This window comes from Muscardinus avellanarius (genome assembly GCF_963383645.1).
Source record: "Muscardinus avellanarius genome assembly, chromosome: 5".
In the NCBI taxonomy this organism is placed as follows: domain Eukaryota; kingdom Metazoa; phylum Chordata; class Mammalia; order Rodentia; family Gliridae; genus Muscardinus; species Muscardinus avellanarius.
This window is the reverse complement of record NC_137790.1, coordinates 63108973-63135435: the sequence shown is the minus strand read 5'-3', so window position 1 is coordinate 63135435 and position 26463 is coordinate 63108973. Positions and strand designations below refer to the sequence as shown.

Sequence of the window (26463 nt, the reverse complement as noted above, 5' to 3'; positions counted from 1 at the left end):
GTTACTGAAGAACTGATTAGTTAGCAAATACTATTTTTTGTTCACTGGGTTATAACTCTTTATTAACATCACAGACTAAGACTTACAGAAAAGCACCTGAGTATACAGAGAACTTTAAGTGATTTACTTCCTAGTTCATTTTAATTTAAACTGATTTCCTTTCTCAAGGGAGATTTGTATTTCTTATTTTGTACCTTTCTTTTTGAAGAAGAAAGTTTATATTATTTTGTGCATTTTTACCTTATATCTTCTTTTGATTGGGTCACATAAACTTACTTAAAAATTAGTATATATTGAATACATATAAATATTATATATAAATATTCCCAGAATACACATAAGGTATGTATTAAATATAAGATACATATTTATACACATACAGTATATAATAAATATATATTAAGTATATGTATACATCTCCCCAGGATACACATTAGGTATTTTGGAAGAATTTTTCAGATACTAAAAAGATATATAGAAAGACAATATTTTGAAATATTTTACCTAGAATTTTTTGTATGTATTCACTATTTATTTTTTTACTGGAACTGGAGACTTAACTCAGGAGCATTCTACCTCCAAGCTATACCCCCAGTTGTTTTAATGTTTTCTTTTGAAACAGGGTCTTGCTAAGTTGCTAATGGTCTCCCCAAGTTGCTAAGGCTGGCCTTGAACCTGTGCTCCTCCTCTCTCAAGAACTGGGGTTACAAGTATGAGCCACCATATTTAGCATGTTTTCCTACTAATAGTACATGGGTTAATAGCTGTGAATTAGTCATTGATGTTTTGAGGGAGTAATTGTGATTTTAACATTTTGAAAATGTATGGTTAGATTTGAATGTATGGTTAGATTTCAAGACTTTTTGCATATACTTCTTTAAATGAAGAAACAAATAAATTTGATCAACTGCAGAGCCGGGCATGATGGTGCACGCTTGTAATATCAGCCTTTGGGAGGATGAGACCGGAGGATCGCGGTTCATGGACAGCCTCAGCTGCTTAGTGAGGCCCTCCGAAACTTAGTGAGACCCTATTTCAAAATAAAGAATAAAAAACAGGGGTGTAGCTCGGAGGTCAAATGCCATTAGGTTCCATCCCTAGACCCGCAAAAAAAAAAAAAAAATTGATCAACTGCAGTTTCCCCTAGTTTGTTTTATGTGAAGCTATTTATTAGAAATTGGCAGGGAAAACCCCATTAATTAACTTTTACCTAGATTTTAAATAGTAAATATTGTAATAATTTTAAAGGGATAACTTTTTACTCCCTTGCTTACAGTTTGGAATTGAATCAGAAGAAATTCCAGAAGATATTGAAGATCCCACAGCCTACAGGTATGGGGATTTTTTATAAATATTATTTAGGCCTGAGTTTTTGCAAAACAAACCACCATTTTGCAGAAACTACCCAAACTAACTGAATTTCCAAATTATTGAATGTTAATTTTTTATGTTATTTTTGTATCCTCATCTGCTATCCTTTTGAATTTCTGTTTTCAGTATTGAGAATGCCAGAAGAAAGAGAGAACATGACAAATTAGTGAAAGAAATGGAAGAAATAAAAGCTGGAAAGAGAGAACAACTCAAAGCTTTAAGGAATGAATTTTGGAAACTATTAGAAATGAATAAAGAATTGCCAAAGCATATGCAACTTCAAAGGACGGTAAGTCTACACAAATTTGATTTTAAATATATGCAGCTTTGGGTTTGAGACCTCTATTTTGCCAAAAGAAGGAACACTAAATATCTTTGTGGGGGGGTACTGGAGAATGAACCTCAAAGTATTCTACCTCTGAGCCACACCCCCAGCCTTATTTTATTTTTTATTTTGAAACAGGGTCTCACTAAGTTGCTGAGATTGGTTTGGAATCCATGATCCTCCTGTCTCAGGCTCCTAAGTACTGGGATTACAGGTGTGTGCCACCATATCTGGCTTACATGTCATCTTTAAGCTTTTTTTTTTATGTAGCTATTCGATGTGTTTGAAGCAAATTAACTACTATAGAACTTGATATACAATTTGGTTTGGAAACAGATGAATCTTTTTATATAATACAAAGTTTACTATTAGATTTAGGTATTTCACATGTTTTACTTACCTATTTACTTTTTTAGTAATAAGATAAAAGATAAATATGGGTTTTAATCTGGTTATCAACCCTAGCAAAATATCTGTTGCACCTAGACAAATTATTTGTTTGGTATACATACATACATACATACATACATACATACATACATACATACAATTTGATGATTCTCTGTGGTTCTATTTCTGTAATTCATAAGATTTACTGAGAAGATAGTTCCTAGGTGATTCACAATATTTCTAAAAGACTGTTTAGTACAGTTGTAGCTATGGGGACCATTACAAATTTGTTTATACCAATTTTGAATTCATTTTGTCTTGTGTGACTCACTGCAAATCCTTATGTGCTTGCTAGTGATTCATTATATGTATTTCATTTTGTACTTTTTCCTAAACATAATTACTGTTAAGAGTCTATCCAAGTAAAACCAGAATTTGTCATCCCAAATGTACCTCTGATTATCTGATTCTACAATTATAGAAATACTTTCTGTATTTCATATGGAAAATGCTTTGTGAAGTCACAGTAACTAGCTCATTCTAGTGGCTAAAACCTTTACACTGTTTTACTAAGAGTAAGGTTGAAACTCCTGAGTGTGGGTGATAAAGAACAACTAAAGCAAGACATAAAGAACAGCTGAGGCAAGTGTTGTGACATGCTTTTTAGACACCATTACTGAAAACAGACACCTCTGGAAATAATACCACTCATGGTTTAGTGTGAATGCAGGTTCTGACATTTTTCCAGGGGTGAAGGTAAGAAACATGAGGTCTATGAATATACATAAGGGAGAAATCAGACCCATGGGTGAAGGATATTTAACAAAAACTTGGTGATGTCAAAATGATACCAAAGATGGCCATCTTTTCTGGGTGGAGTCATATGGGAGGGGATGTTTAGCTAATGACCAACTGTCATGAAATTCTACCCTGTGCCCTTCTGGTTATGCAATGATAGTGTCTTTTAGATGACAACAGTAGTTTCTTTTAGATGCTAAGAGTATTTTTTTAACATGTTATATACTCTCCAAATATTTTTAGCATTTATCATTTTTTCTGTGGAAAATATTTACATTTGTTACTTTATTTGCATTATTATTATAGTAATTTCTCCATGTATTGTGACGCTTTACCCCCTATATTGTAGAAGTAAGATCATTTCTCTTTTTTTCCTTCATTGTGGGAGTAAGATTATTTCATTACTAGAATGGTGAGTTCATGATATTTTCAGAGTTACGATACAGCATGAAATTGAGGACAAAACCAAAAATCTATAATCATGTATGAAACAGAATTGATAATACAAACACAGGCAACCTATTTGGATAAACAGATCTACTTGTTTGCAGGATTTTGATATTGATTCCAAAATTCGTGCTGAGATTGATAAAAAAACAGTCTTCAAAATTCATCAAGTGGAAAAAGAATTAGCTTGGGAAAAAGAGAAACATGAACTTGGCCTACTGAAACTACAGAGAAGGTAAGATCCATATTTCCAGCAAATAAAAAAGTTTGAGAGCATGTATTATAATAAAATAGTTACAGTAGTGTCAATGAAGTAGTAAGATGGGAGGCCTTCTGAAATGCCCATTGACTCAAAGGATTGTCTTGTTACCACTACTGACATCTTCCTGAGCTTTCTGCTCACTCCTTTCCAGTTAAGTGTGAGTTATTTGGTTAATGATTAGATTTTTATATTATGCATATTTATTTTCAATTTTATTTTTTGGTGGTACTGGGGTTCCTGGAAGCCCTTCCACCTCCGGGCTACACTCCCAGACCTATTTTATATTTTTATTTGGAAACAGGGTCTCCTGAGTCAGCGCATGCAGCTGGCTTCGAACCTGCACGATCTTCCTGTCTCTGCCTCCCAAACGTGGGGATTACAAGCATGCGCCACCACACCCGGCTTTACTTTCTATTTTTGACAAATTATTTATTTTATAAATATTAATATATTTTTATTTATCAGTACATCGCAATCATACATCATTATAAGGTACAAGATGCTTGAGGCATACTTGCACACATCACTCATTTAGCTCTTTCCCAATTCCAACCCCATTCCTTCCCTCCTGCATGAGTTCCACTTAGTGCCTGACTTCGATATGTTTATGAATGTACATCATGAGCATTAGGGTGCTTCCCTCTTTCCCCTTCCCATCTCACTCAATTAGGTTGCCTTCTTTACTCATCTAAGTTTTCTCCTTCTTTCTTTAGTGTCCCTTCTATGTCCCATTTTCTCCCTAGCTTCTACCCGTGAGAGAGAAAATACTACTTTTCATTTATTGTGACTGGATAATCTCACTTAGCATGATGTTCTCCAGTTGCATCCATTTCTCTGCAAATGACATAAGCTTGTTCTTCTTTCTGGTTGATTAAGATTTTACTGTGTACAGATCCCATAGTTTTGTAATCCATCCATCTCTTGATGTATTTGTAATGATTACCATTCTAATTGGGGTTAGGTGAAATCTCAAGGTACTTTTGATTTGGATCTCTGTTAATGATGTTGAACATTTTTTCATACATTTATTGGCCATTTGTATTTCCTCTTTTGTGAAGTATCTATTTAATTCACTTGCCCGCTTTTGACTGGATTATTTATTTTCTTAGTAGTGAGTTTCTTGTGTTCTCTGTACAATCTATTTTTTTTTTTGTCTTTTTTGGAACCGGGGATCGAACCCAGAGCGCCACACCTGCAAAGCAGGTGCTTTGCCTCTGAGCTACATCCCGGCCCCTATCTTTGTACAATCTAGATATTATTTCTCTATCAGGAGAGTAGCTGGAAAAAATATTCTCCTATTCTGTTGTCTGTCTGTTGAGATTGATTTTGCATCCAGACACTTTACTAAAGTTGTTGAACAGTTCTATAACCCTTTTGGTTCTTCTTCGTATAACATAATTTTAACTGCAATTATAAGTTTAGTTCTTCTTTTCCTATTTATACTTTTGATTTCTTTCTCTTGCCTTATTCCTCTGGCTGTCTCCAACAGAATGACTGTCTCCCATTCTGTTGATTGTCTTGATAGTTTCCTTTGCTGCACAGAAGCTCTTTAGTTTAATGCAATACCATGTATTGATCCTCCTTTTAATTTCTTATGCCTTTGGGGTTTTGTTGAGAAAGTGTTTACCTGTGCCAATGTGTTGAAGTGTTAGACCTATGCCTCTTCAAAGAGCTACAAGATCTCTGGTCTAATTTCCAGGTCTTTGATTCATCTTGAATTGATTCTTGTGCAGGATGAGAAAGTGGGGTTTGTTTCCACTGGTTAACCAGTTTTGCCAGTACCATTTGTTGAAGAGCTATCTTTTTTCCAATGTGTGTTTTTGGCCCCTTCATCAAAAATCAGTTGGTGGTAAGTGTGCAGATTTGTTTCTGTGTCTTCTTTTCTGCTCCATTAGTCTATGTTTTTATGCCAATACCATGATGTTTTTATGACTATGGCTTGGTAGTATAGTTGAAAGTCAAATATTATGATGCCTTCTGTGTGGTTTTTGTTTTTGAAAACTACTTTGGCTATTCTGATTTTTTGTTGTTGTTTTACATGAATTTAAGGACTGATTTTTCCATGTCTATGAAGACTGACCTTGGTAATTTAATGGGTAGTGCGCTGAATCTGTAGATCATTTTGGAAAGAATGACCATTTTCATGATATTTATTCTGCCTGTCTATGAGCATGGAAGGTCTTTCCATCTTTTAAGGTCTATTTCTTTTTTCAATGTTTTATAATTTTCTGTGTAGAGATTTTTGGTTAAGTTTATTCCCAAGTATTTTTTTTGTGGGCTATCATGAGTGAAAATGTTTTCTGGATTTCTTTTTCAGTGGATTTGTGGTTGTCATACAGGAAAGCTTTTGATTATTTAAGATTGATTTTGTATCCAGACACTTTACTAAGTTTGTTGAACAGCTCTATAACTCTTTTGGTTGAGTTTGTTGGTTCTTCTTAGTATAACATAATTTTACCTGCAATTATAACTTTACTTTTTATTTTCCTATTTATACTATTGATTTCATTCTCTTGCCTTATTCCTCTGGCTAGAGTCTCAAGTACTATATTGAAAAAGAGTAGTGATAGTGGACAATTTGTCTTGTTCTTATTTTTAGGAGGAACTCTAGTGGTTTTTCCTCATTTAAAATGATGTTAGCTGTTGGCCTTCTGTATATTGCCTTTATGATGTTGAGGTATGTTCCTTTTATTTAGATTCTCTGAAGTGCTGTTTGCAAGAATAGGTGTTGGATTTTGTCAAATGCTTTTTCAGCATCTATTGAAATGACCATGTGATTTTTGTCTTTAATTCTATTTTATTTATTTATTTATTTATTTTTTATTGGTGCATTGTATTCATACATCATAGTGGGATACAAACTTTTGTAGACATACATGTACACATCGCCCAGTCAGCCCCCACCCAATCCCCACCCCATTCTCTCCCCATCCCTCCCTCCCATGCATGGCTTAGTGGTTGACGTCCAGTATTATAGCAATTTATCCAAAATTAAAAATGATAATCTCACATAACAGTTTCATTTGTCTGATACCAAGCTTTTGATGTCTTAAAGATAACATTTCAATATTTCTTTTTACTTTCTTTCTTACCAGAGAATATTTTTTTTCTATTTATTTTAGGTGAAACTATCATATATTTATATATTTATTTTTCAGAAAAAAAAATCTATCCTAATATGGAATATGGACTCTAGACACCCAAAACGATCTTGAAAAAGAACAAAGCTAGAAGATATATATTTTCTGATTTCAAACCATATAAAGCTACAATAATTGAAACAGTGTAGTACTGTTCTAAAGGCAGATATATAAACCATTGGAGTTAAATAAAAGCCTAGAGCTAAATTCTTCCCTATATTGTCAAGTTATTTATGACAAGGTTTCCACGAACATTTGGTGGTAGAAATAATAATCTTTTAACTAAATATTGTTGAAACATAATAACTACATGGAAAAGAATAAAATTGGACCCTTACCTAATCCCATATACAAATATTAACTCAAAATAGATAAAAGACCTAAATATAAATCTTAAGACTATAAACTTTTAGGAGAAAATCTGGGTCAATAAACCTCAGAACATTGAAATTGGCAGTGATTTCTTGGATACGATTTCAATGGCACAGGCAACAGAAGAGTATACAAACTCCCTAAAAAATAAAAAAAATATTGTATATCCAAAGACAATGTAAACAGAGTTAAAAGTTACTAATAGAATTGGATAAAATATTTCCAAATGCTATATCTGAAGGTATATTAATATTCCAACTAGAAATCCTAAAAATTAACAACAATAAAGGCAAACAATACCATTTAGAGATAGATAAAGACTAACATAAATAACGAATCTCCACAGATAACCAATCTTAGTTGTCTGTTGGATGGAAAATCTTGTTTCTCTGGTTCTGGTGTGTGTTACCTATTTCTTCTTTGTAGTTAATCTCTTTGAGTATTTTCTCTAGTGCTGGTTTTGAAGACATAAATTCCTTCAGTTTCTGTTTGTCATGGAAGCTTCTTATTTCTCCATCTACTTTGATAGAAAGTTTTGCTGGGTAGGAAATTTTTGGCTGGAAGTTGTTTTCTTTCAGAGTTTGGAATATGTTACTCCAAGCCCTTCTGGCTCTCATGACTTGGTTTGGGAAGTCTGGAGTGATTCTAATTGGTTTGCCTCTGAATGTCACTTGGCCCTTTGTTTTTGTTGCCTTTAGGATTCTCTGCTTGGCTTCCACATTGGTCATTGTGACAATTATGTGGCGTGGGGATCCTCTTCTCCGATCCTGTCTAAAGGGAGTTCTTTAAGTTTCCTGGACCTGCGTATCAACCTCTTGCTCTATGTTTGGAAAATTTTCTGCTATTACTTCCTTGAAGAGATTGTTGATCCCTTTGGTTTCACTTTCTTTTCCCTCCTCTATTCAAATTATTCTTAGGTTAGCTCTCTTAAAATGGGCCCATATTTCTTCAATATCAGATTCCTGCTGTCGGATATTTTTTCCTAGATTAGAAAGTATGCGTTCATTTTTGGAATGATCATCTTCTAAGAGTGAGATTCTGTTCTCCATGTGGTCTAATCGGTTGTTTGTGCTTTGAATTGAGGCCTTTACTTCATTAATTGCATTCTTTATCTCTTTTTGGCTCTCTCTGAGTTCTTTTCGAAGCACCTTTATTATTTCTACAGTTATTTTCCTGATTTGATCTTCTAGAAATCTCTGATTTTCTGTTTTATCGGGTTCTGATGTTGTGGGGTTGTGGGCATTCATTGCTCCAGTATTATTCCACTTTCCCATGATTTCTGAAGTTTGTGCCTTCTCTGGGTTCTTCCCTTGGGTCACTATGACTTCACTTAAGGTGTTCTGGATCTCGAGTCAGTAGTATCTCAGACCCCACTACTCTTTTACTGGGTTGTATCACAAAGTCTCCGACCCAGAGAGTCGATAGAGGCTGCTTTAGACTATGGGGGGTGCCAGGTTGCACGTTCTCCTACGGTGTGATATCTCTGCCACCGCCACTCCCCCACTGGGTCAAGTCCCAGGGAGTACAGTACTGGGATTTCTCCTCTGTGGCCCGCAATTTGACTCACTGTTCTTGAGTACGCAGATGTAGCTGTACTGGATTCGGTGAATTCTCTGCTGCTGCCGCCGGTGGCAATATGACGCCGCTGCTACGCCCTCGGCTGTGAGGCTGGCGTATTTCTTCTTGGTTTTGATTTCCACTCTGAATCCCTGCAGCGTGTGCTGAGCTCAGCCACTGGGAGCTTTAGATGCTCCCTGCGCCAAGAAAACCCGCCTGGCTGTTCCGCAGCGGCTCACCTCGGCTTGCTGTAGCCATCCGGTGAATTTGCCGCTGCCGCCGGCAGTATGGCGCTGCTGCCTCGTCCTCGGGCGTGAGGCCGGTGTATCTCCTCTGTGGCTTTGAGCTCTGTTCTCAGTCCTCTTTCTCTCTGGAGCCTGGTGATTTTTTTGTTTCTCTGGTGATGGTGCTTTCTGGCTATGAAAGGTGCTGATTTTGTGGTAATGGAGATTAGTTGTTAGCGGAGCTCTTAAGCCCCGCTTTTCTCGGTCGCCATCTTCCCAGAAGTCCTCTTTAATTCTATTTATGTGGTGAATTACATGGATTGTTTTTAGTATGTTGAACCAACTTTGCATCCATGGAATGAACCCGACTTGATAATGGTGCATTATTTTCTTGATATTGTTTTGAATGTGCTTTGCTAGTATTTTGTTTAGCAGTTTTGCATCTAAGTTCATCAGTGATATAGGCCTGTAGTTTTCCTATCTTGAGCTGTGTTTATTTGGTCTTGATATTACTGTGATGTTGGCTTCATGGAATGTATTTGAGAGAGTTCCATTTCTTTCTATTTCATGAAATAAATTGAGAAGTATTGGGATTAGCTCTTCATAAGGATTTTATAAAATTCACTTGGGAAAGCATCTGGTCCTGGGCTTTTCTTTGATGGTAGGCTCTTTATTTCTGCTTCAATTTCTTTGATTGCTATTGGTCAGTTTAAATTTTCTATATCTTCTTGATTCAATTTAGGAAGGTTGTATGTGTCTAGAAGTTTGTCAGTTTCTTCTAGGTTTTTCATTTTGTTGGAGTATAGTTTTTCAAAGTAGTTTCTCATAATCCTCTGGATTTCCATGATGTTGGTGATAATAACCTTTTTATCTCTTATTTTGGTAATTTGGGTTTATTCTCTTTTTCTTTTGGTTAGGTTGACTAGAGGTTTTTCTATCTTGTTTATTTTTTAAGAAGCAAGTTTTTGGTTTTGTTGATTTTTTATATTTTTTAAAAAGTTTTTACTTCATTGATTTCTCCTCTGTCTTATAATTTCCTGTATTCTACTGTCTTTGGGATTAGACTATTTCAAGGGCTTTGAGGTGTGTCATTAGGTTATTTATTTGATGATTTTCTGTTGTTCTTATGTGAGCATTCAGTGCTATGAATTTTCCTTTTAACACTGCCTTCAAGGTGTCTCAGAGATTTTGATATGTTGTGTCTCTGTTTTCCTTTGTTTTTAGAAATTTCTTAATTTGTCCCCTTATTTTCTCCATAACCTATTCCTCATTCAGCACTGTTGTGTTCAGTTGCCATGTGGTTATGTGGTTTATCTGGATTTTCTTATAGTTGATTTCTAGTTTCACTTCATTGTAATCTAAAATAATTATGTCACATTTAAAAAAAATTACTAGTACTTGCTTTGTGGCTTAGGATGTGCTCTATTTTGGAGAAGGTTCTGTAAGGAGCTGAAAAAAACTGTAAATTTAGCTGTATTTTGGTGGAATATACTGTATGCATCTAATAGGTTCATTTTGTTTATGGCGTTCTTTAGATCTGAGGCATCTTTACTGACCTTTTATCCATAAGATTGGTCTAGTGTTGTGAAAGGAGTGTTGAAGTCTCCCAGTATTATTGTATTGGGATCTTTGTGTGACTTAATGTCACAAACAGTTTATTTTATGAAAGTGGCTGTATCTTTATTTGGGGCATGAATGTTGACTATCCTTTTTTGCTCTTGCTAAATTGTTCCTTTTACCATTAAAAATGACCTGCTTTGTCCCTTCTGATAAACTTGGGCTTGAAGTCTAATTTGTCTGATATCATATTTGCTACTCCTGCTTGTCTTTGAGTTCCATTGGTATGGATTACCTTGCTCCAGCCCTTCACCTTTAGTTTGTGACTATCTTTACTTATAAGGTATGTTTCTTGCAGGAAGCATATAGATGGATTCTGGTTTTTAATCCATTTTGCCACGTTATATCTTGATTGAGGAGTTAAGGCCATTTATATTCAGCATGATTATTGAGAGATGATTCTTAATTCCTAACATTTTGAGTTTTAACTTCTGTTTGCAGTGGTATTGGTTCTTTTTTACTTAGTTGTTTGATTAAAATTATTGTTTCTCTGGTTCTGGCATTTATTGCTTATTTCTTCTTTGAAGTTAATCTTTTTGAGTATTTTCTCTAGTGCTGGTCAGGAAGACATAAATTCTTTCAGCATTCATTTGAAGGTTTTTATTTCCCCACTGAATTTGAGAGATCGTTTTGATGGGTAGAATAATTTTGGCCGTAGATTGTTTTCTTTCAGAGTTTGGAATATGTTTCTCCAGGCACTCCTGGCTTTTATGACTTGGTTTGGAAAGTCTGGAGTGATTATTATTGGGTTTCCTCTGAATGTCACTTGGCCTTTTACTTTTATTGCCTTTATTTTTTTATTTTTTATTTTTGGTGGTACTAGGGTTCCTGGAAGCCCTTTTATCTTTGGGATACACTCCCAGACCTATTTTTATATTTTTTTAAATTTGGAAACAGGGTCTCTTTGAACCTGTGTGATCCTCCTGTTTCTGCCTCCCAAGCATGGGGATTACAAGCATGCGCCACCACACCCGTTATTGCCTTTAAAATTGTCTTTTTGGACTTTATGTTTGTCAATTTGATTATTACGTGGTGCGGTGAATCTTTTCTCTGATCTTGTCAAAAGGGGGTTCTATGTGTTTTCTGTACCTGTGTATTGACCTCTTTTTCTATGTTTGGAAAATTTTCTGTTAGTACCTCTCTGAAAATTATTGATTCCTTTGGTTTCAGATTCTATTTCCTCTTCTATGCCTATTATTCTTAGGTTAGTTCTCTTAAGATGGGCCCATATCTCTTTGATGTCCAATTCATGCTGTCAAATTGGTATTTTTCTAAATTATATACTATATGTTCATTTTGGGAATAATCATCTTGTAAGGGCAAGATTATATTTTCTATGTGGTCTAATCTGTTGTTCATAGTTTGTATTTATGCTTTCACTTCAATGATTGCATCCTTCACTTTCTTCAAAACTTCTTTTTGATTCCTGCTTAGAGAGTTAGATTCTTTGTTTATATGTTCATTTATTTAAGGCTTTCTCTAAATTATTTTTGGAAATCTTTTATCATTTCTACTATTAAAGTCCTGATTTGTCCTTCTGGCAATATTTGCAATTCTATACTGTTGAGTTCTGTTTTTATGGAGTTGTGGGAACTCATTGCTTCTTTGCTAGTCTTCTTTATCATTATTTTAGGTTTCTTAAGTTTATATCTTTGTTGTTTTTGATAGTTTTTTTCTCACTCTGTAGTTGTCGGATAGTATATACAAAGGCAAGTTGTGTTGTATTCAGTGGTAAAGGATGAGTGAGAAGGAAGGAGCTGAAGTAGTGGATCAAAGAATAGGGTAAAGTAGCAGATAGGATTGGGTATAATAAGGTTTTGATTGTAGTAAGGATAAATATAGTAGATACTAGAGACAGTGAATATGCAGGAAGATTCTAGTAACCACTATAGAGTATTTAGGCATAGTGATATGAAATGGATTTAATACAAGACAAAGAAAAGAAAAGGGATGGAGAGAAGAAATTAGATATAAAAGAAGGAAGAAGCTTGTAAAAAGGGTGGAGAAGAGAGCAACACACACACACACACACACACACACACACACACACACACACACTTCTACAAATATGTGAGTACAAAGCAGACTTGGCTTCTGCAATCCTCTTGGGGCTGCATGGATCTTTTCAGCTGATTAAGGTTCACTTTCTATATTAGGTTCTCAAGCATGTTCCAAGCAGTCTTATTTACTCTGTAATATACAACAATGATGTCAGTTTACAGCTCCATTTTTGGGTCTCCTTCAGTGTACCCTGGCCTGGTATCTTTCTCTATCTGTGTAGGTGCCAAGTGCCATAGGTGCCTCTCTTACTGTAAGCTTGGGTCTCTGAGCTGTCCACAGGATCAGACCCTGAATCTTTCTCTATCTATGCAGGTTACAGGTATAATTGGGGCTGGATCCAGTGTAAGCATGGGTCTTCATGCTTTAGCCTGTGTCTCTCCCCAGCTATGTAGGTGGTGAGTGCCAATGGGACTAGAAGCAGTGTACATGTAGAGGTTTATGTTCTCCACAGATGGGGAAGGGTTGGTCTGACTTCTCCTCAGTCACCATGATTGGATGGCCTGTGGCAATCTCTGGAGGCTCTATTAGGGTACTGTGGAGGATCTCTATGGAACATGGAGCAAAGTGCCAACTGATTACAATTCTAATGGGCTGCAGCCACTTATTTTGCATCAAGTCATTGAATTTTTAACTTGAGGCTCTGGAGGCTACAGTTCCTGCAGTCCTGGTGCGGTTAAGCAAGATGGCACCGCCATGGCCCTGCAGCTGCAGCTATTCCCCAGGGGTGATAAACGGAGTACTTTTCTTTTCTCTCTTCTGTCTTTTAGCTTTCTTTCTACTCTTTTTCAAATTTTTTACTGCTTTGACCAATTTTTGCTGCTGTTTTTCTCTTGTGAAGATGCTGCCTTAATGACTATAGAGTTCCAAGTGTCCCATGAGTTCTTTTTTTGTTTGTTTGTTTGTTTTGTGGAGTTGAGAATTGAACCCATGGCCTTGCATACACTAGGCAAGTACTCTACCACTAAGCTACACCCAGCCTCTACCTGTTCTTTAATCAAGTCCAATCTAACTTCCATTATATCCTGATTATGTCTGTATGGTCAAAATCTGACTCTAGAACAATATAATGGCATTTTTTATAAGAATAGTATATTGTCTCATATTATGCCTTAATACTCATGCAGCATGAACAAAATAGTCACTGTTGCAAATACTGTTTTATTTTATTTTTTTAGATTTCGTGATCCATTGGAAAATGATACTATTGTGGTTTATGCCATACAAACTGACCACAAGATATCCTCATATAGGCTGGTGAAGCCCTCTAAGTATTCCAAATTCAAAAGACAAAGTCAATCAGAGAGAAGACAAAGTAAATTGGAGAGGTTTGAAAAAGAGGGAACTGGAAAAAGGGATAGCCAGAAAGAAACAGGTAACCTAAATCACAAAACGGCTTTCAATACATTTTCATTAAGATTTCAGAGTTGAAATTTTTTCATGGGAAGAAACTTTGAATCTTTGATGACTTAAGCTCAGTTTATTGTCCCCTTTCATCCAAGATGTTGTCCTCATTCTACCTTAGGAATGAATAATCAGAGGAGGTTATTTATTTATAAATAACTTAGGGTTGTATAATATGACTGAGGATGAGATGCCCTAGCTTTCTAAAAAATACTTCATATCTGTTTTTTTATTTGATGAAGACAGCTACAAAAAACCCACCCTAGTCACATTACTGAGGTAGGAAAGAATACTGAATGCTATTTTTTTCTTACTTTCCACATCAAACTATTCTCAAAATTAGAATTTTTCAAGGTGCTAGGCTTCTTTCTTTCTCTTTTTCTTTCTTTCTTTCTTTCTTTCTTTCTTTTTTCTTTCTTTCTTTCTTTCTTTTTTTCTTTTTTTTTTTTTTGGTGGTACTGGGGTTTCTGGAAACCCTTCTACCTCCGGGCTACACTCCCAGACACCTATTTTTTTTTAAATATTTTTATTTTGGAAACAGGGTCTCTTAAGCCAGTGCGGCTGGCTTCAAACCTGCGCGATACTCCTGCCTCCACCTCCCAAGCACAGGGATTACAAGCATGCGCCACCACACCTGGCATCAGATGCTAGTTTTTACACAGAAATGTTTCCCCTGCTTCCTGGGGCCTACCCTCAAAATGTGGGGCTAAAAAGCTGCATTTCATACTATTTTTCAAGAACATACACTTTAAACAAATGATGATCTAAGAATAAAGATAATGCCCCTAATCTCAGCAAACTGTTTCTTATGGCTTCCACAGCCCACAGGTGACTGCAGGTCAGAAAGAGGAGAACAAGGATTCTGGAAATAGTTTGGAGTGCTCAGTCAAGAATAAGTAAAGGATGCTCTAGCCCGGCTGAATCAGAGTGATGCCCATGATATACTACTTACATTATCTGATTCCTACTTTGCACTGAGAAATCTGTAATGTTTTCTTTCTGTCCTAGGATAAATTCTGGAACCATTATCCTGGTATTTTAACCCTTTCACAGTCTATTCATAGACTGTGTTTCCAATAGTGCCTTCTCATGCTATTGAACTTGTTGATTACCCTCTTGTCCAGCTTGCTGCTTCCTAATTACTCCTGATAATTTCATACCCATGCTCCTGCTGGAGTGACCTCTAACCCTTTTCCTCTCTGAATTCTACCAGTTTGGGGGGATCCATCTCAAATTACATTTTTTATAAAGTCTTCTCATAACCATCCAGACCACTTAAACTCTTCTTTTTCTATACTACCATATATTTGAAATATGAAACACAAAGTCACACAAATCTCTCTCTCTCTCTCTCTCTCTCTCTCTCTCTCTCTCTCTCTCTCTCTCTGTGTGTGTGTGTGTGTGTGTGTGTGTGTGTGTGTGTGTGTGTGTGTGTCTTTTCTCTCTTATTGGGGATTAAACTCAGGGTAATTCTGCCTCTGAGCCAAACCTCAAGCCATTTTTATTTTTCAAACAGGGTTTTGCTAAGTAATATCTTATTTTTATATAATCTAAACATATACCTTTATAAACATGAAGCATAATACCCTAGTAGATGCTTAAGTAGATGCTTATTAGGTAATAACATCAACAATTTTTAAATTATAGATTTGATTCTGTGTTTCTTACTGATTTTTCACTTGGCTGTGAACTACCTCAGTTAGTATGTACCATCTGAAATTATATGTGTCAAATAGGACTTACTTTCTCTTTCCATCATCCCTACTGCCATATCACAAATTCCTCTTCCCAACTTCCAAATATCTGTCAGTCATCTAACATTCATATCTTGTTCTCTAATTACTTAATAAACATTTTATCTTGCCAACTTTTAAATAAGGCCCTTAAGAGCAATAATTTCTACTTAGATCTCTTTCCTTTGTCATTCCACCATACAGATAGCACAGCTTATAATGGTTCAAGTTATAATTTTTCAACTCTACAATGGTGGTAAAGTATACCCATATAACCGTTCTGTTTTTTACTTTCAATATAGTGTTTAGTGAATTACATGATATATTTAACACCTTATTATAAAGTAGACTTTGTGTTAGATGTTTGGTTCAACTAGGCTAATATAATTGTTCTGAGATTGCTAAAAATTAGGCTAGGCTAAGTTATGATGTTTTGTATGTTAGGTGTATTAAATACATTTTATTCTAAGTTATTTTCAATTTGCAATGGGTTATCAAAAGTCAAATAGCATCTATGTTTATGGGGTTGAAGTCATAATGGTTACTCAAAAAATACATTGATTTAAAAGTTCAATACATTCCCTGTAGTTTTTAATGCCTCAGGTTAAGAACAGATTTTTAAAGTTTTGCTTTTCTTTCTCAAAAAGAATGAAAATATGTAAATTCTTTGTACAGGTGGAAGTGTTAGCATACAAGAAGAATCAATAATAGAAAAAGGAAAAAAATTTCGACCTAGAACTCTAAGTGAAATTATGGTGGGAAATCAAATTGAGAAAACAAGGAAACTCATACAAAAAGCTGAAAGGGCCCAAAATAAGATTCAGCAGCGAAAAAAAGAATGGGAGGAACTGTGAGTTTTTCTGTAAACTTGTATTCATTTAGTATGTGAATCCCCAACTATACCTTTAGAAATCTTTGTCTTTATTGATTGCTATCATTTAAATTAAAAAGTGAATAAAAACAATGGTAGGCAGCTTGATCTTTTAAAGTGGAGATACTCCTTGTTGGAAGTTCTTTGATTTTTAGAGTTTAGATCCAGGAATTCCATTTTGCTAATATAGTCAAAGTAATTTTTAAGGGTTAGGAAACCTTTTCTGTTCCAATGTTATAAAGATCACAATTTTGGTTGTTTGACTAAATAAATAGAAGTAATATTGCTGTAGTAAATAGTTATTTTAAGGCTTTTTTTGTTGTTGCCTTGTTGTTTTGAGAAGACTTTCCCTCTGCCTTCCTTAAGTCTGTTATACTGGTCCATTATCCGCCAAAGACCACCAGGAGCTGAATCTGATGCAAAAGCAGGAGAGATTTTATTCAGGCTTGAGCTTGGGCTCTCCATGCACACCAACACAGTGATCACAGAGGAAGAGCCCTTTGCTCCCCCAGAACAAAGCTTTTATCCTTTAGAAAGGCATTCCAACCCATCTATACACTGATTGGTTCATTTGAAACAAAAGCCTGCTGTTGCCTCCCAACCCCTGATCAGTTTAGGTTTTGCTCCTCAGGCAATGGTTGCAGTTTTTCCAGAAAAAGGGACAATGGGTTACAGAAACTTAACTTTTTAAAGAAACAGAAACTTAGGCCTATTCTGCCCAAAGCTTTAACTGGAGCCTGTCATGGTGCTGCTTTGGTCTTTCAAGTCCATACCACTTTGCTTTGTACCCATAAAGGGTGAGAGTTCCATTTTCTTTCATCCTTTTCAATACCTGCTGCTTTTTGTGTTTTTTAATTGCCACTCTGACAGGTGTGAGATAATATTTCACTGTGGTTTTGATTTTCATTTCATTGATGACTAGTGATGTCAGCATTGTTTTGCATACCCATTGGCCATTTATATATTTTTGGAGAAATGTCTATATATCTAAATCTTTATTTTAAAATCAGGTTATGAGGGTGTTTTGTTTTGCTACTGAATTAAAGAAGATTCTTATGTATTTTGAAAATTAATTCTTCTACCATCCTGTAGGTTGTCGTTTTACTCTGTTGATTATTTCCTTTACTATAGTTTGATTTAGTCCTGATTATTTGTTTTTTGTTGCTCATGATTTTCACTTACATTCCCAAGAAAAATGTCATGAAACTTTCCCCTGTGTCTTCTGCTAGAAGTGTTATAGGTTCAGGACTTATATTTAAATTCTTTTTTGTTGTTATTGTTTTGGTACTGGTGATTCAACTCAGGAACATTCTACCTCTGAGCTAAACCCCTAGACCTATTTATTTATTTATTTATTTATTTATTTATTTATTTATTTACAGGATCTCACTAAGTTGCTGAGAATCTAAGTTTATGAGGATTTCCTCAAACCTGTGATCCTATCTCATTCTCCCAAATACTGGGATTACAGGCGTGTGCCACTGTGCCCAGTTTATGTTTAAATTCTTAATCCATTTTGAGTTGATTTTTTTGTATGTCATGTATGATAAACATCCAAATTTATTCTTTTGTGTATAAATATCTAGTTCTCTCAATATCATTTGTTAAGAATACTATCCTTTTCTCATTGTATATTCTTCGGACCCTTGTTAAAATCCTTTCTCTATCATATATTTATGCTTGTGTGTTGGTGGGTTTATTTCTGGGCTCTCTATTATTTTTAGTTAATCCATATGTGTTTCTTCAGGCCAGTATTATACTAGAGTTAAAAACTTTTAAATCAATGTCATTCTTCCATCTTTGTTCTTTGATAAAAAAAATTGATTTAGCTATTTATGGTTCCCTATGAATCATAGGATAGTTTTTTTCTGTTTCTGTAAAAAAAATGCCATTGAAGGGATTGCAGTGAATCTATAGATCACTTTGGATAATATAAACATTTTAACAATATTAAGTCTTCCAATCTGTGGACACAATATATCTTTTCATTCCTATCTTTTTTATATCTTTCAGCAATATTTTGTATTTTTCAATAAATGAGTCTTTCACCACTTTAATTAAGCTTATCATGAAGTATTTTATTCTTTTTGCTGTGGTAAGAAGGGTTGTTTTCCTCGTTTCCTCTTCAGAGAGGGTTCAATGTTAATATGTATGTATGTATGTATGTATGTATGTATGTTCATTTTCATATCCTTCCACTTTACTGAATTCATTTTCTTGTTCTTTAGGGTTTTCTATATATAGGACCATGCCATCTTCAACCAGGGATGGTTTACTTCTCCTTTCTGTTTGGATGACTTTTATCTCTTTTTCTTGCCTAGTTACTCTGGCCAGAACTTCCAGAACTATCCATATGTCTTTCTTCAGGCCATATGTCTTGAATAGAAGTAATGAAAGTGGGCATCCTTGTCTTGATCCTGATCTTAAGGAAAAGTTTTCAGCTTTTCACTGTTAAGGATGATTTGAGTAGTGGTCCTTTTTATTATATGGCCTTAGTTTTGTTGAAATACCTTTTGTTGAAATACCTTTTTATATCCCTTATTTGTTGAGAGTTTTTTTTACATGAATAGGTGTTAAATTTGTCGGATTCCTTTCTGTACCCATTAAGATGAAGATGAGATTTTTATCCTTTACTCTCTTAATGTAGTGAATCAAATTAAAGTATGTTGAACCATCCTTGCAACCTAGGGATAATCCCACATGGTCATGCTGTCTGATCATTTTATATGCTGTTGAATTTGGTTTGTTAGTGTTTTGTTGAGTGTTTTTAATATCTATATTAATCAGGGATATATGCCTGTAATCTTCTGTTATTGTGGTACCTATATGTCTTTGATATCAGAGTAATGCTAGCCTTATGAGTTTGGAAATGTTTTCTCCTCTTCAATTTTTTTGAAAGAGTTTAGGAAGTATTAATTAATTGTTCTTTAGATGTGTGGCATAATTTGTATATTTCATCTAGATTTCCAAATTTATTAGCATGAAGGACTTTATATTGTTCCTTTAATTTTATTTTTTATAGCTGGATGTTTCCCTTTGTGTTCAAGATATTGTTAATTTATATCTTCTTTCTTTATTGATCATTCTAGCTAATGGTTTATTAATTTTATTGATCTTTCCAAATAAATAATTTTGATCATAGATTTTTAAATAACTGTCTGCTTCCTCTACTATTGATTTTTCTCCAAATCATTTCTTCCCTTTTGTTAATTTAGATTTAATTAGTTTTTTCTTTCTTCCTCCTTAAGGTATAAACTTAGTGTGTAAACTTTGATTCATACATTTATTTATTTATTTATTTATTTATTTATTTATTTATTTATTTAGTGGTACTGGGGATGGAGCTCAGCATTGTACCTGTGAGCCATACTTCCAGCCCTTTTTTTGTCTTTTTATTTTTTTTATTTTTTTATTTTTTTGTCTTTTTATTTTTGAAATAGGGTCTCACTGAGTGGGGAAGGGCCTTGCTAAGTAGCTGAGGCTGTATGGGAACTGAGATTCTCTGGTCTCTGCCTCCAAATGCCCTTTGTTATTTTCTAATATAGGCATTTAAAGTACAGTCTTCCTTTTAAACACTCTATTAACTGCATTTTATAAGTTTCAATGTATTATTATTATTCAGTCAAAAATATTTTAATATCCCAGAATTGTATCTTATTTAGGCATATTCTGTGGAATTTTCACATATTTGGAGTTTTTAAAATCTTTTTTATTAGAAATCTAATTTAATTTTATGGTCATAGAAAATAGTCATGTGATTTAAATTATTTTCAATATATTGAGAACTGTTCTGTGCCATTACATACAGTCTGACAGTTCAATAAAAGTTTAAAAAGAGTATGCTTTCTTGTTCTCTATAAGTGTCGATCAGGATAAGGTGATTAATAATATTGTTCATTTCTGTGTTTTTTCTGCCTTGAAAGTATGACTCTTTTAAGATTGTTCTTGAATTTCCCATATATTCAACAAGATTGTTTTTTCAGCTGTTGGGAACATAAATTATTCTCAGCTATTTTAAACTGAGAGTATTATTTGTTTTACAGCTTCCCAAGTAACTGTATATTTTAACTATTTATTCTTTGTCCATCTACATGGTGTTTCACATTACACATGTATAAATGAATACTGAGCCAAAAACCTAAGAGAGCCCCATGTAGATTTCTGAATGTCTTTCTCTGTGCCATTCTGATACTCTTTTCCATGAATTCCAAACACTTTGGTCTCACTGACCACTATCCCAGTCTCCTCAATTAGTGATTTTATTGGGTTATATTTGGGTCAGTAGGATGCTGACCCTACTCTACAGTCTAGTAATTTCCTCTATGCAAAAAACCAGGAGATGGGATTACTTCACTTCACTTCTCTGAGGAATTACATTTTTATATTGCTTATATTCAGTGGCTCCTGCCTATGTTTAATGTCTAAAATTAGTTTTGTTTCAAATACTTTTTTAGTTTTTTAATTATTTACATGATGAGGATAAGTATGGGCCCTGTTTCTCTCACATGGCCAGAAAAATAATTATTCCTCTCCCTAGATACCTATCTCTCTCCCCTCCCTCCTTCCCTCCCTTCCTTTTCTTTCCTATCCTCCTCCCCCATTTTCTTCCTCCCTCCTTCTCTCCCTTCCTTCCTTTAAAAATAATAATCCTTTCTTTTAGTACAGCTATACCCAAATAAGTGATTGCCAATTAATAAAAAATGTGGCAGGGGTTTACTCTGCTATTTTTCCCCCGAAAGGGCTTTTTCGTAAAGCAAAGTGTTGACTGAGAGCTATATGTACCTGTTCATATTGACCATCAGACTTCATTGTAAATAATTAGGCAGGAACCTTGGGTTCACCCAATTAAGGGACATGTAGGGCAGTGTTACCTGTACCCATAAATGTCTTAGAACTTCCCAGAGAGTTTATTTTTGGTAAAGAGCAGTTCTTTAGTTGCAGTCTGGGTGTATAAGTTGCTGTTTTGGAGGACCCACTGGTTCAGGCATCCCTTTTCAACCCTTTAACTAATTGTGCTGACAATGTCTAGCATTCCATCCACTCTCCTTACCTACTCATTTGGTGCTTGGAGCCTCCTAGGTAGTTTTTTCTTTTTACCTTTTTTTTTGGTGATACTTGGGGGTGGAACCCAGAGGCTTTCTACCTCCAGGCTATATTCCTAGACCTATTTTATACTTTATTTGGAAACAGGGTCTCGCTAAGTTGCTGAGAGCCTCACTCAGTAGCTGAGGCTGGCTTTGAACCCGTGTGTGCGATCCTCCTGTCTCAGCCTCCCAAGCGCTGGGATTACAAGCGAGCGCCACCCCTCCTGGCTTCCTAGGTACACTTTTCAAAAAGAGTATATTCCATTCCTTTTATAGCCGCACCCTGCAGGTATGGCGAGCTACAGTTTTCTCTGGTCTGGTTTAGTCAATAATGTAATTTCATCTTCTGTCTTCCAGAAATGTAGCAAGTATCACTGGTTGCTACTGGTTTGTGATCCCATTCTCAGCTTTCATAATGACTTTTTGCTTTCTATACTTTATAGTGTCACTTCCATAGAATTTTGAGGAGGAGGCAAATGCATATGCTCGTTACTCTCTCAACCTATGCACCCTTTTCTTTAAAAAAATAAAAGTCATTTGTGTAATAAGCCAAAATATAAATGACCTTTACATGATTTTTTTTCCCCCTCCTGCGGGTCTAGGAATGGAACCCAGAGGCATTTTACCTCCGAGCTACACCCCTTGCCCAATATTTTATTCTTTATTTTGAAACAGGGTCTCACTGAGTTGTGAAGGACCTCACTAAGTAGCTGAGGCTGTCCGCGAACTGCAATCCTCCGGTCTCAGCCTCCCGAATGCTGGGATTACAAGCGTGCACCACCATGCCTGGCTCTCATGATTTTTTTAAACCACCCAATTCCTAAGGCTTAATTTATAATATGATAATTAATAAATTTAATATGAATTGCTTAGAAGTGAAACAAACAAACCTTAATAGTGATTTGGGTTATTTTGGTACAATCTAGTGACTGGTTACTATTTATTTAATTAAATATTATTTGGGCCAGGCATGGTGGCACACACTTGTAATCCCTGTGCTTGGGAGTTGGAGACAGGAGGATCGCACAAGTTTGAAGCCACCCTGTCTGGCTAAGAGACCCTGTTTCCAAATGAAAATATAAAATAGGTCTGAGAGTGTAGCCCAGAGGTAGAAGGGTTTCCAGGAACCCCAGTACCACCAATAAATAAATAAATAAATAAATATTAAATAAATAAATAAATATTATTTGGAGGGATGTTTTTAAAATGGTCTTTAATTTTTTAAAAAAGAAGTACATGGACCCTATAGACAAAAATAACATTACAGACTTAGAACTATCCTTTTGCTTTGTGATTAAATTTGAAAATGTACCCATGTTAAAGTAGATAAATTACAGTTTATAATGTATGGCTTGCTATCCTTCTGCTAGGTACAAGAGTAAACCTGATGATGACTATGAAGATCCCAAAGATGTTCAGGCCATTAAGGAAGCCCAGGTGTATATGGGAGATTTTAATCTGAAGACAGCCCCAGACTACAAAATACCTGAACACATGAGAATAAATGCTGCTAAGAAGGAAGAGGAATTGGGACAACTTGACTCTTTGGTACTTATCCACAGACTTCATAACAATGAGAAAGCACACTGTGTATTTAATTCAATTCTGCTAAAAATCACTCACTTCTCTGCACAGTTCATAAAGGATATATAACCATAGAATTTTAGAACTGGAAGACTCTTTCGTGATATCTAGAATGTCTTTTTTTTTTTTTTAAAGAAATAAGGTCCAGACAGGCCAAGAGATTCATCTGTGATTATTGTCAGTTAACATGGCAGAACCAGCCTTCACATAAATTATATGTCTCAATATTATCTTGTGGACTTTAAACTTATGATGTTCAAATAAATCCTTAGTGGGTTTAGTTCAGGGCTGCCATAGACCACCAATAACTTGGTGAAAAAATCATTTTTTCATAGGCAACTCAATACTAACCAATTAATATATTCTTTTCTGACTTTTCTCTGTATCCTTCTGAACTGCTGCTAATCATCTTGTTATAGTTTAAATATGGAATGTCTCCCAAAGCTCATGTGTTGAAGGCTTGGTCCCTAGTTTGTAGTGTTGGTCCTTGGCAGTCTGTCTGTCTTTCTCCATCTTGCTCCCTCCCTAACTCCCTCCCTCCCCCTTCTTTCTGTGCCCGGTTCCTAGCATTGATCCCTGGCAGTCAGTCAGTCTCTTTCTCTCCATCTCTCTCTCTGCCCTTCCTGGCTGCCATGAGGTGAGCAGCTTTGCTCTACCTCATGTTCCTCATCATGATGTTGTGCCTCACTACACACCAAGGACAATGGATACAGCTGACCTTGGACAGAAATCTCTGAATCCGTGGGCTGAAGTAAATCTTTTATCTTTTAAATTGATTTTCTCAGCCAGGCGTGGTGGCACATGCTTGTAATCCCAGCCTTTGGGAGGCTGAGACAAGGAAGATAACAGTTTGCAGATAGCCTCAGCTACTTAGTGAGGCCCTTTGGAACTCAATAAGACCCTGTTTCAAAATAAAGAATAAAAAATAGGGCTGTGGATGGAGCTCGGAAGTAGAATGTCCCTGAGTTCTATCCTCAGTACCACAAAAAAAGAAAATAAATTGATTTTCTCAGGTATTTGTCACAGTAGCAGGAAGTTGACTAACACACCTCCTTATTACTGATTTTTATTTTTCTTACTAAACTTTCTTCTTCCTGACATAATAATTTCTTACTTACTACTTTAACTGACAAGTAAGTTTACATTTAGAGGCTTAGCAGGTGTCTGAGCTACCTTTTGTGTGTGTGGCAGGGACGGAGTATTAGGTATTGAACCCAGGGACATTCTACCTTCAGGTCACATCCCCAGACCTATTTTATTTTTTATTTTGAAAAAGGGTCTTGCTAAATTGCTGAGGGTCTTGCTAAGTTTCTGAGACTGGCCTAGAACCTGTGATATTCCTGTCTCAGCTTCCCAAGTAATAGGATTACAGGTGCATGCCAACCACATCTTGGCTCTGAGCTACCATTTTAAGGAAAATTTAATATTTGGCCAGCTGATGCAATTATGCAATTTGCACAGTTCAAAGCATTGGTGAGGGTGTCAGATATCACATATATAGTGTATTTGGGTATTTTATAATTTTCTGGCAAATGGAAATAAAGTATCCTGGGATATAGGCCTCTTTTATTTTACTAAAAATGTTATATATGGCAGTAGTACAGGAATCCTGGCATGGCAGTTCATATCTATAAATTTTCATAGTTTAAAACCATACCAAATGGAAAGTTTGGGTATTTTATTATTGACAATTTAATTACTTTTTAGCTGTTTTTCTAAGGTAACTCTTATTTATCCATTATATTCTATTCATAGCCATCAACAAATATTCTTTTTTAATGTGCTTTTATTGGTGCATTATAGTTTCAAATCATAATGTAAATCATGTTGACAGTGACATACAGGCACACAGCACTTGGTGGCCCCCTCCTTGCCTCCCCATCTCCCTTCTTTCCAATGCAGAGTACTGAGATTGACACTGATATTTTCACATGTGTACACATAATCAATGGTAGTATTAATGAACCTCACTCCTCCCCTTCCCCTTCTCTTAAACCACCTCCATGGCTCCACTGAGATTCCTCCTCCATTATCTGAGGTCCCTATGATATCCCAATTGCTCCCTATCCTGCATATATTAGAGAAAACATATGGCCCTTTACTTTCTGTGACTGACTAATCTCATTTAACATAATATTTTCCGGGTCCTTATGTTTTCTTGCAAATGACATAATTTTGTTCTTTTTTATTGCTGAGTAGAATTCCATTGTAAGTATATCCCATAGTTATGTAATCCATTAATTTATTGATGGGCACCTAGGTTTGTTCCATAGTTTGGCTATTGTGAATTGTGCTGCTGTGAACATGAGTATGTATAGAGATGGTTTATCTTCAGTTTTTACTAAGCTTACCAGTCAAGGGATAAGAAGAAATGACAGTTCAAACTATTCTTTGTGAGATGGGTGTCATTTTTATCTGTTGTTTTTCTTATTTTCAGGCCCATGCAAAGAAGATGCACATGAACAAGTGCATCCTCTCTCTTCGAGACCTCAAAGTGGCCATTATTGAGGAAATACAGTGCCTGGTGCAAGAGCTGAAGGGCATCCAGTTGACACTTCACGTATCCAAGCACATCCCCATTCCCCCAATCCCTCAGATCCACCCAGAGGAAGTCCCAGAAAAGAGATTCCAGTACACCGAGGAGACACTGAAAAGGTTCCAGCGACAGCACGTGAAGACTGAGATGGGAAGGCAGAGCCAGGTGGAACACATTGGGTCTGGGGGCCCAGGAGGGGGATTCCGCAAAATCTCTTCTGGAAAGGATGGAGATCTGACGACCCGAGACTCACTGTCTAGGTCGTCCAGGGCGTCAGCGTTCAGCCTAGATCTTCCGAAGTTCACAGAATTTGAAAAAACAGAGCCTACAGAGGTGGAGCTGGAGATCATGAAGAGGGATGAGATTAAGCACTTGTACATGCAGCAGTATTTGACCAGCCGGGTACGAGACAAAGATATCCCTACGCAAAGCTGAAAGAAAGCAGAGCTGTTGAGGAATCAGACCTAGCTCGTGATTTACTTAGGCTTCTCTGCATGGACCCTCCTCCACACTGCCCAGGTCACCACTCGCTGGCCTGGCCCCCTTCCTGACCTTGGCCTTCTAAACAGCTTTGTGCTCTGCCCAGATCTTTGGAGCTTTGTAGTATATTTACTTTGGGAAAGCTAAGGATGAAGAATAACTTTTCTTTTTGGAAAGCAAAGGATGAAGGGTAAACCCACCTGTAAGTTA

The 26463-nt window shown here is 35.8% G+C and overlaps 1 protein-coding gene across 1 annotated transcript in view; it reads left to right on the top strand.

Moving 5' to 3' along the window:
• Positions 1-26463, top strand: part of CFAP44 (cilia and flagella associated protein 44) — a gene marked incomplete at both ends in the record, with an annotated part of 101585 nt that overhangs the window by 52267 nt on the left and 22855 nt on the right. Inside the window, 7 exons of the mRNA XM_080696517.1 lie at positions 1277-1332; positions 1498-1660; positions 3436-3566; positions 13740-13936; positions 16374-16548; positions 23024-23201; positions 25675-26175. Of these exons, the coding sequence (XP_080552643.1) occupies positions 1277-1332; positions 1498-1660; positions 3436-3566; positions 13740-13936; positions 16374-16548; positions 23024-23201; positions 25675-26175 (1401 nt within the window). The remainder of the gene's footprint in view (positions 1-1276; positions 1333-1497; positions 1661-3435; positions 3567-13739; positions 13937-16373; positions 16549-23023; positions 23202-25674; positions 26176-26463) is intronic.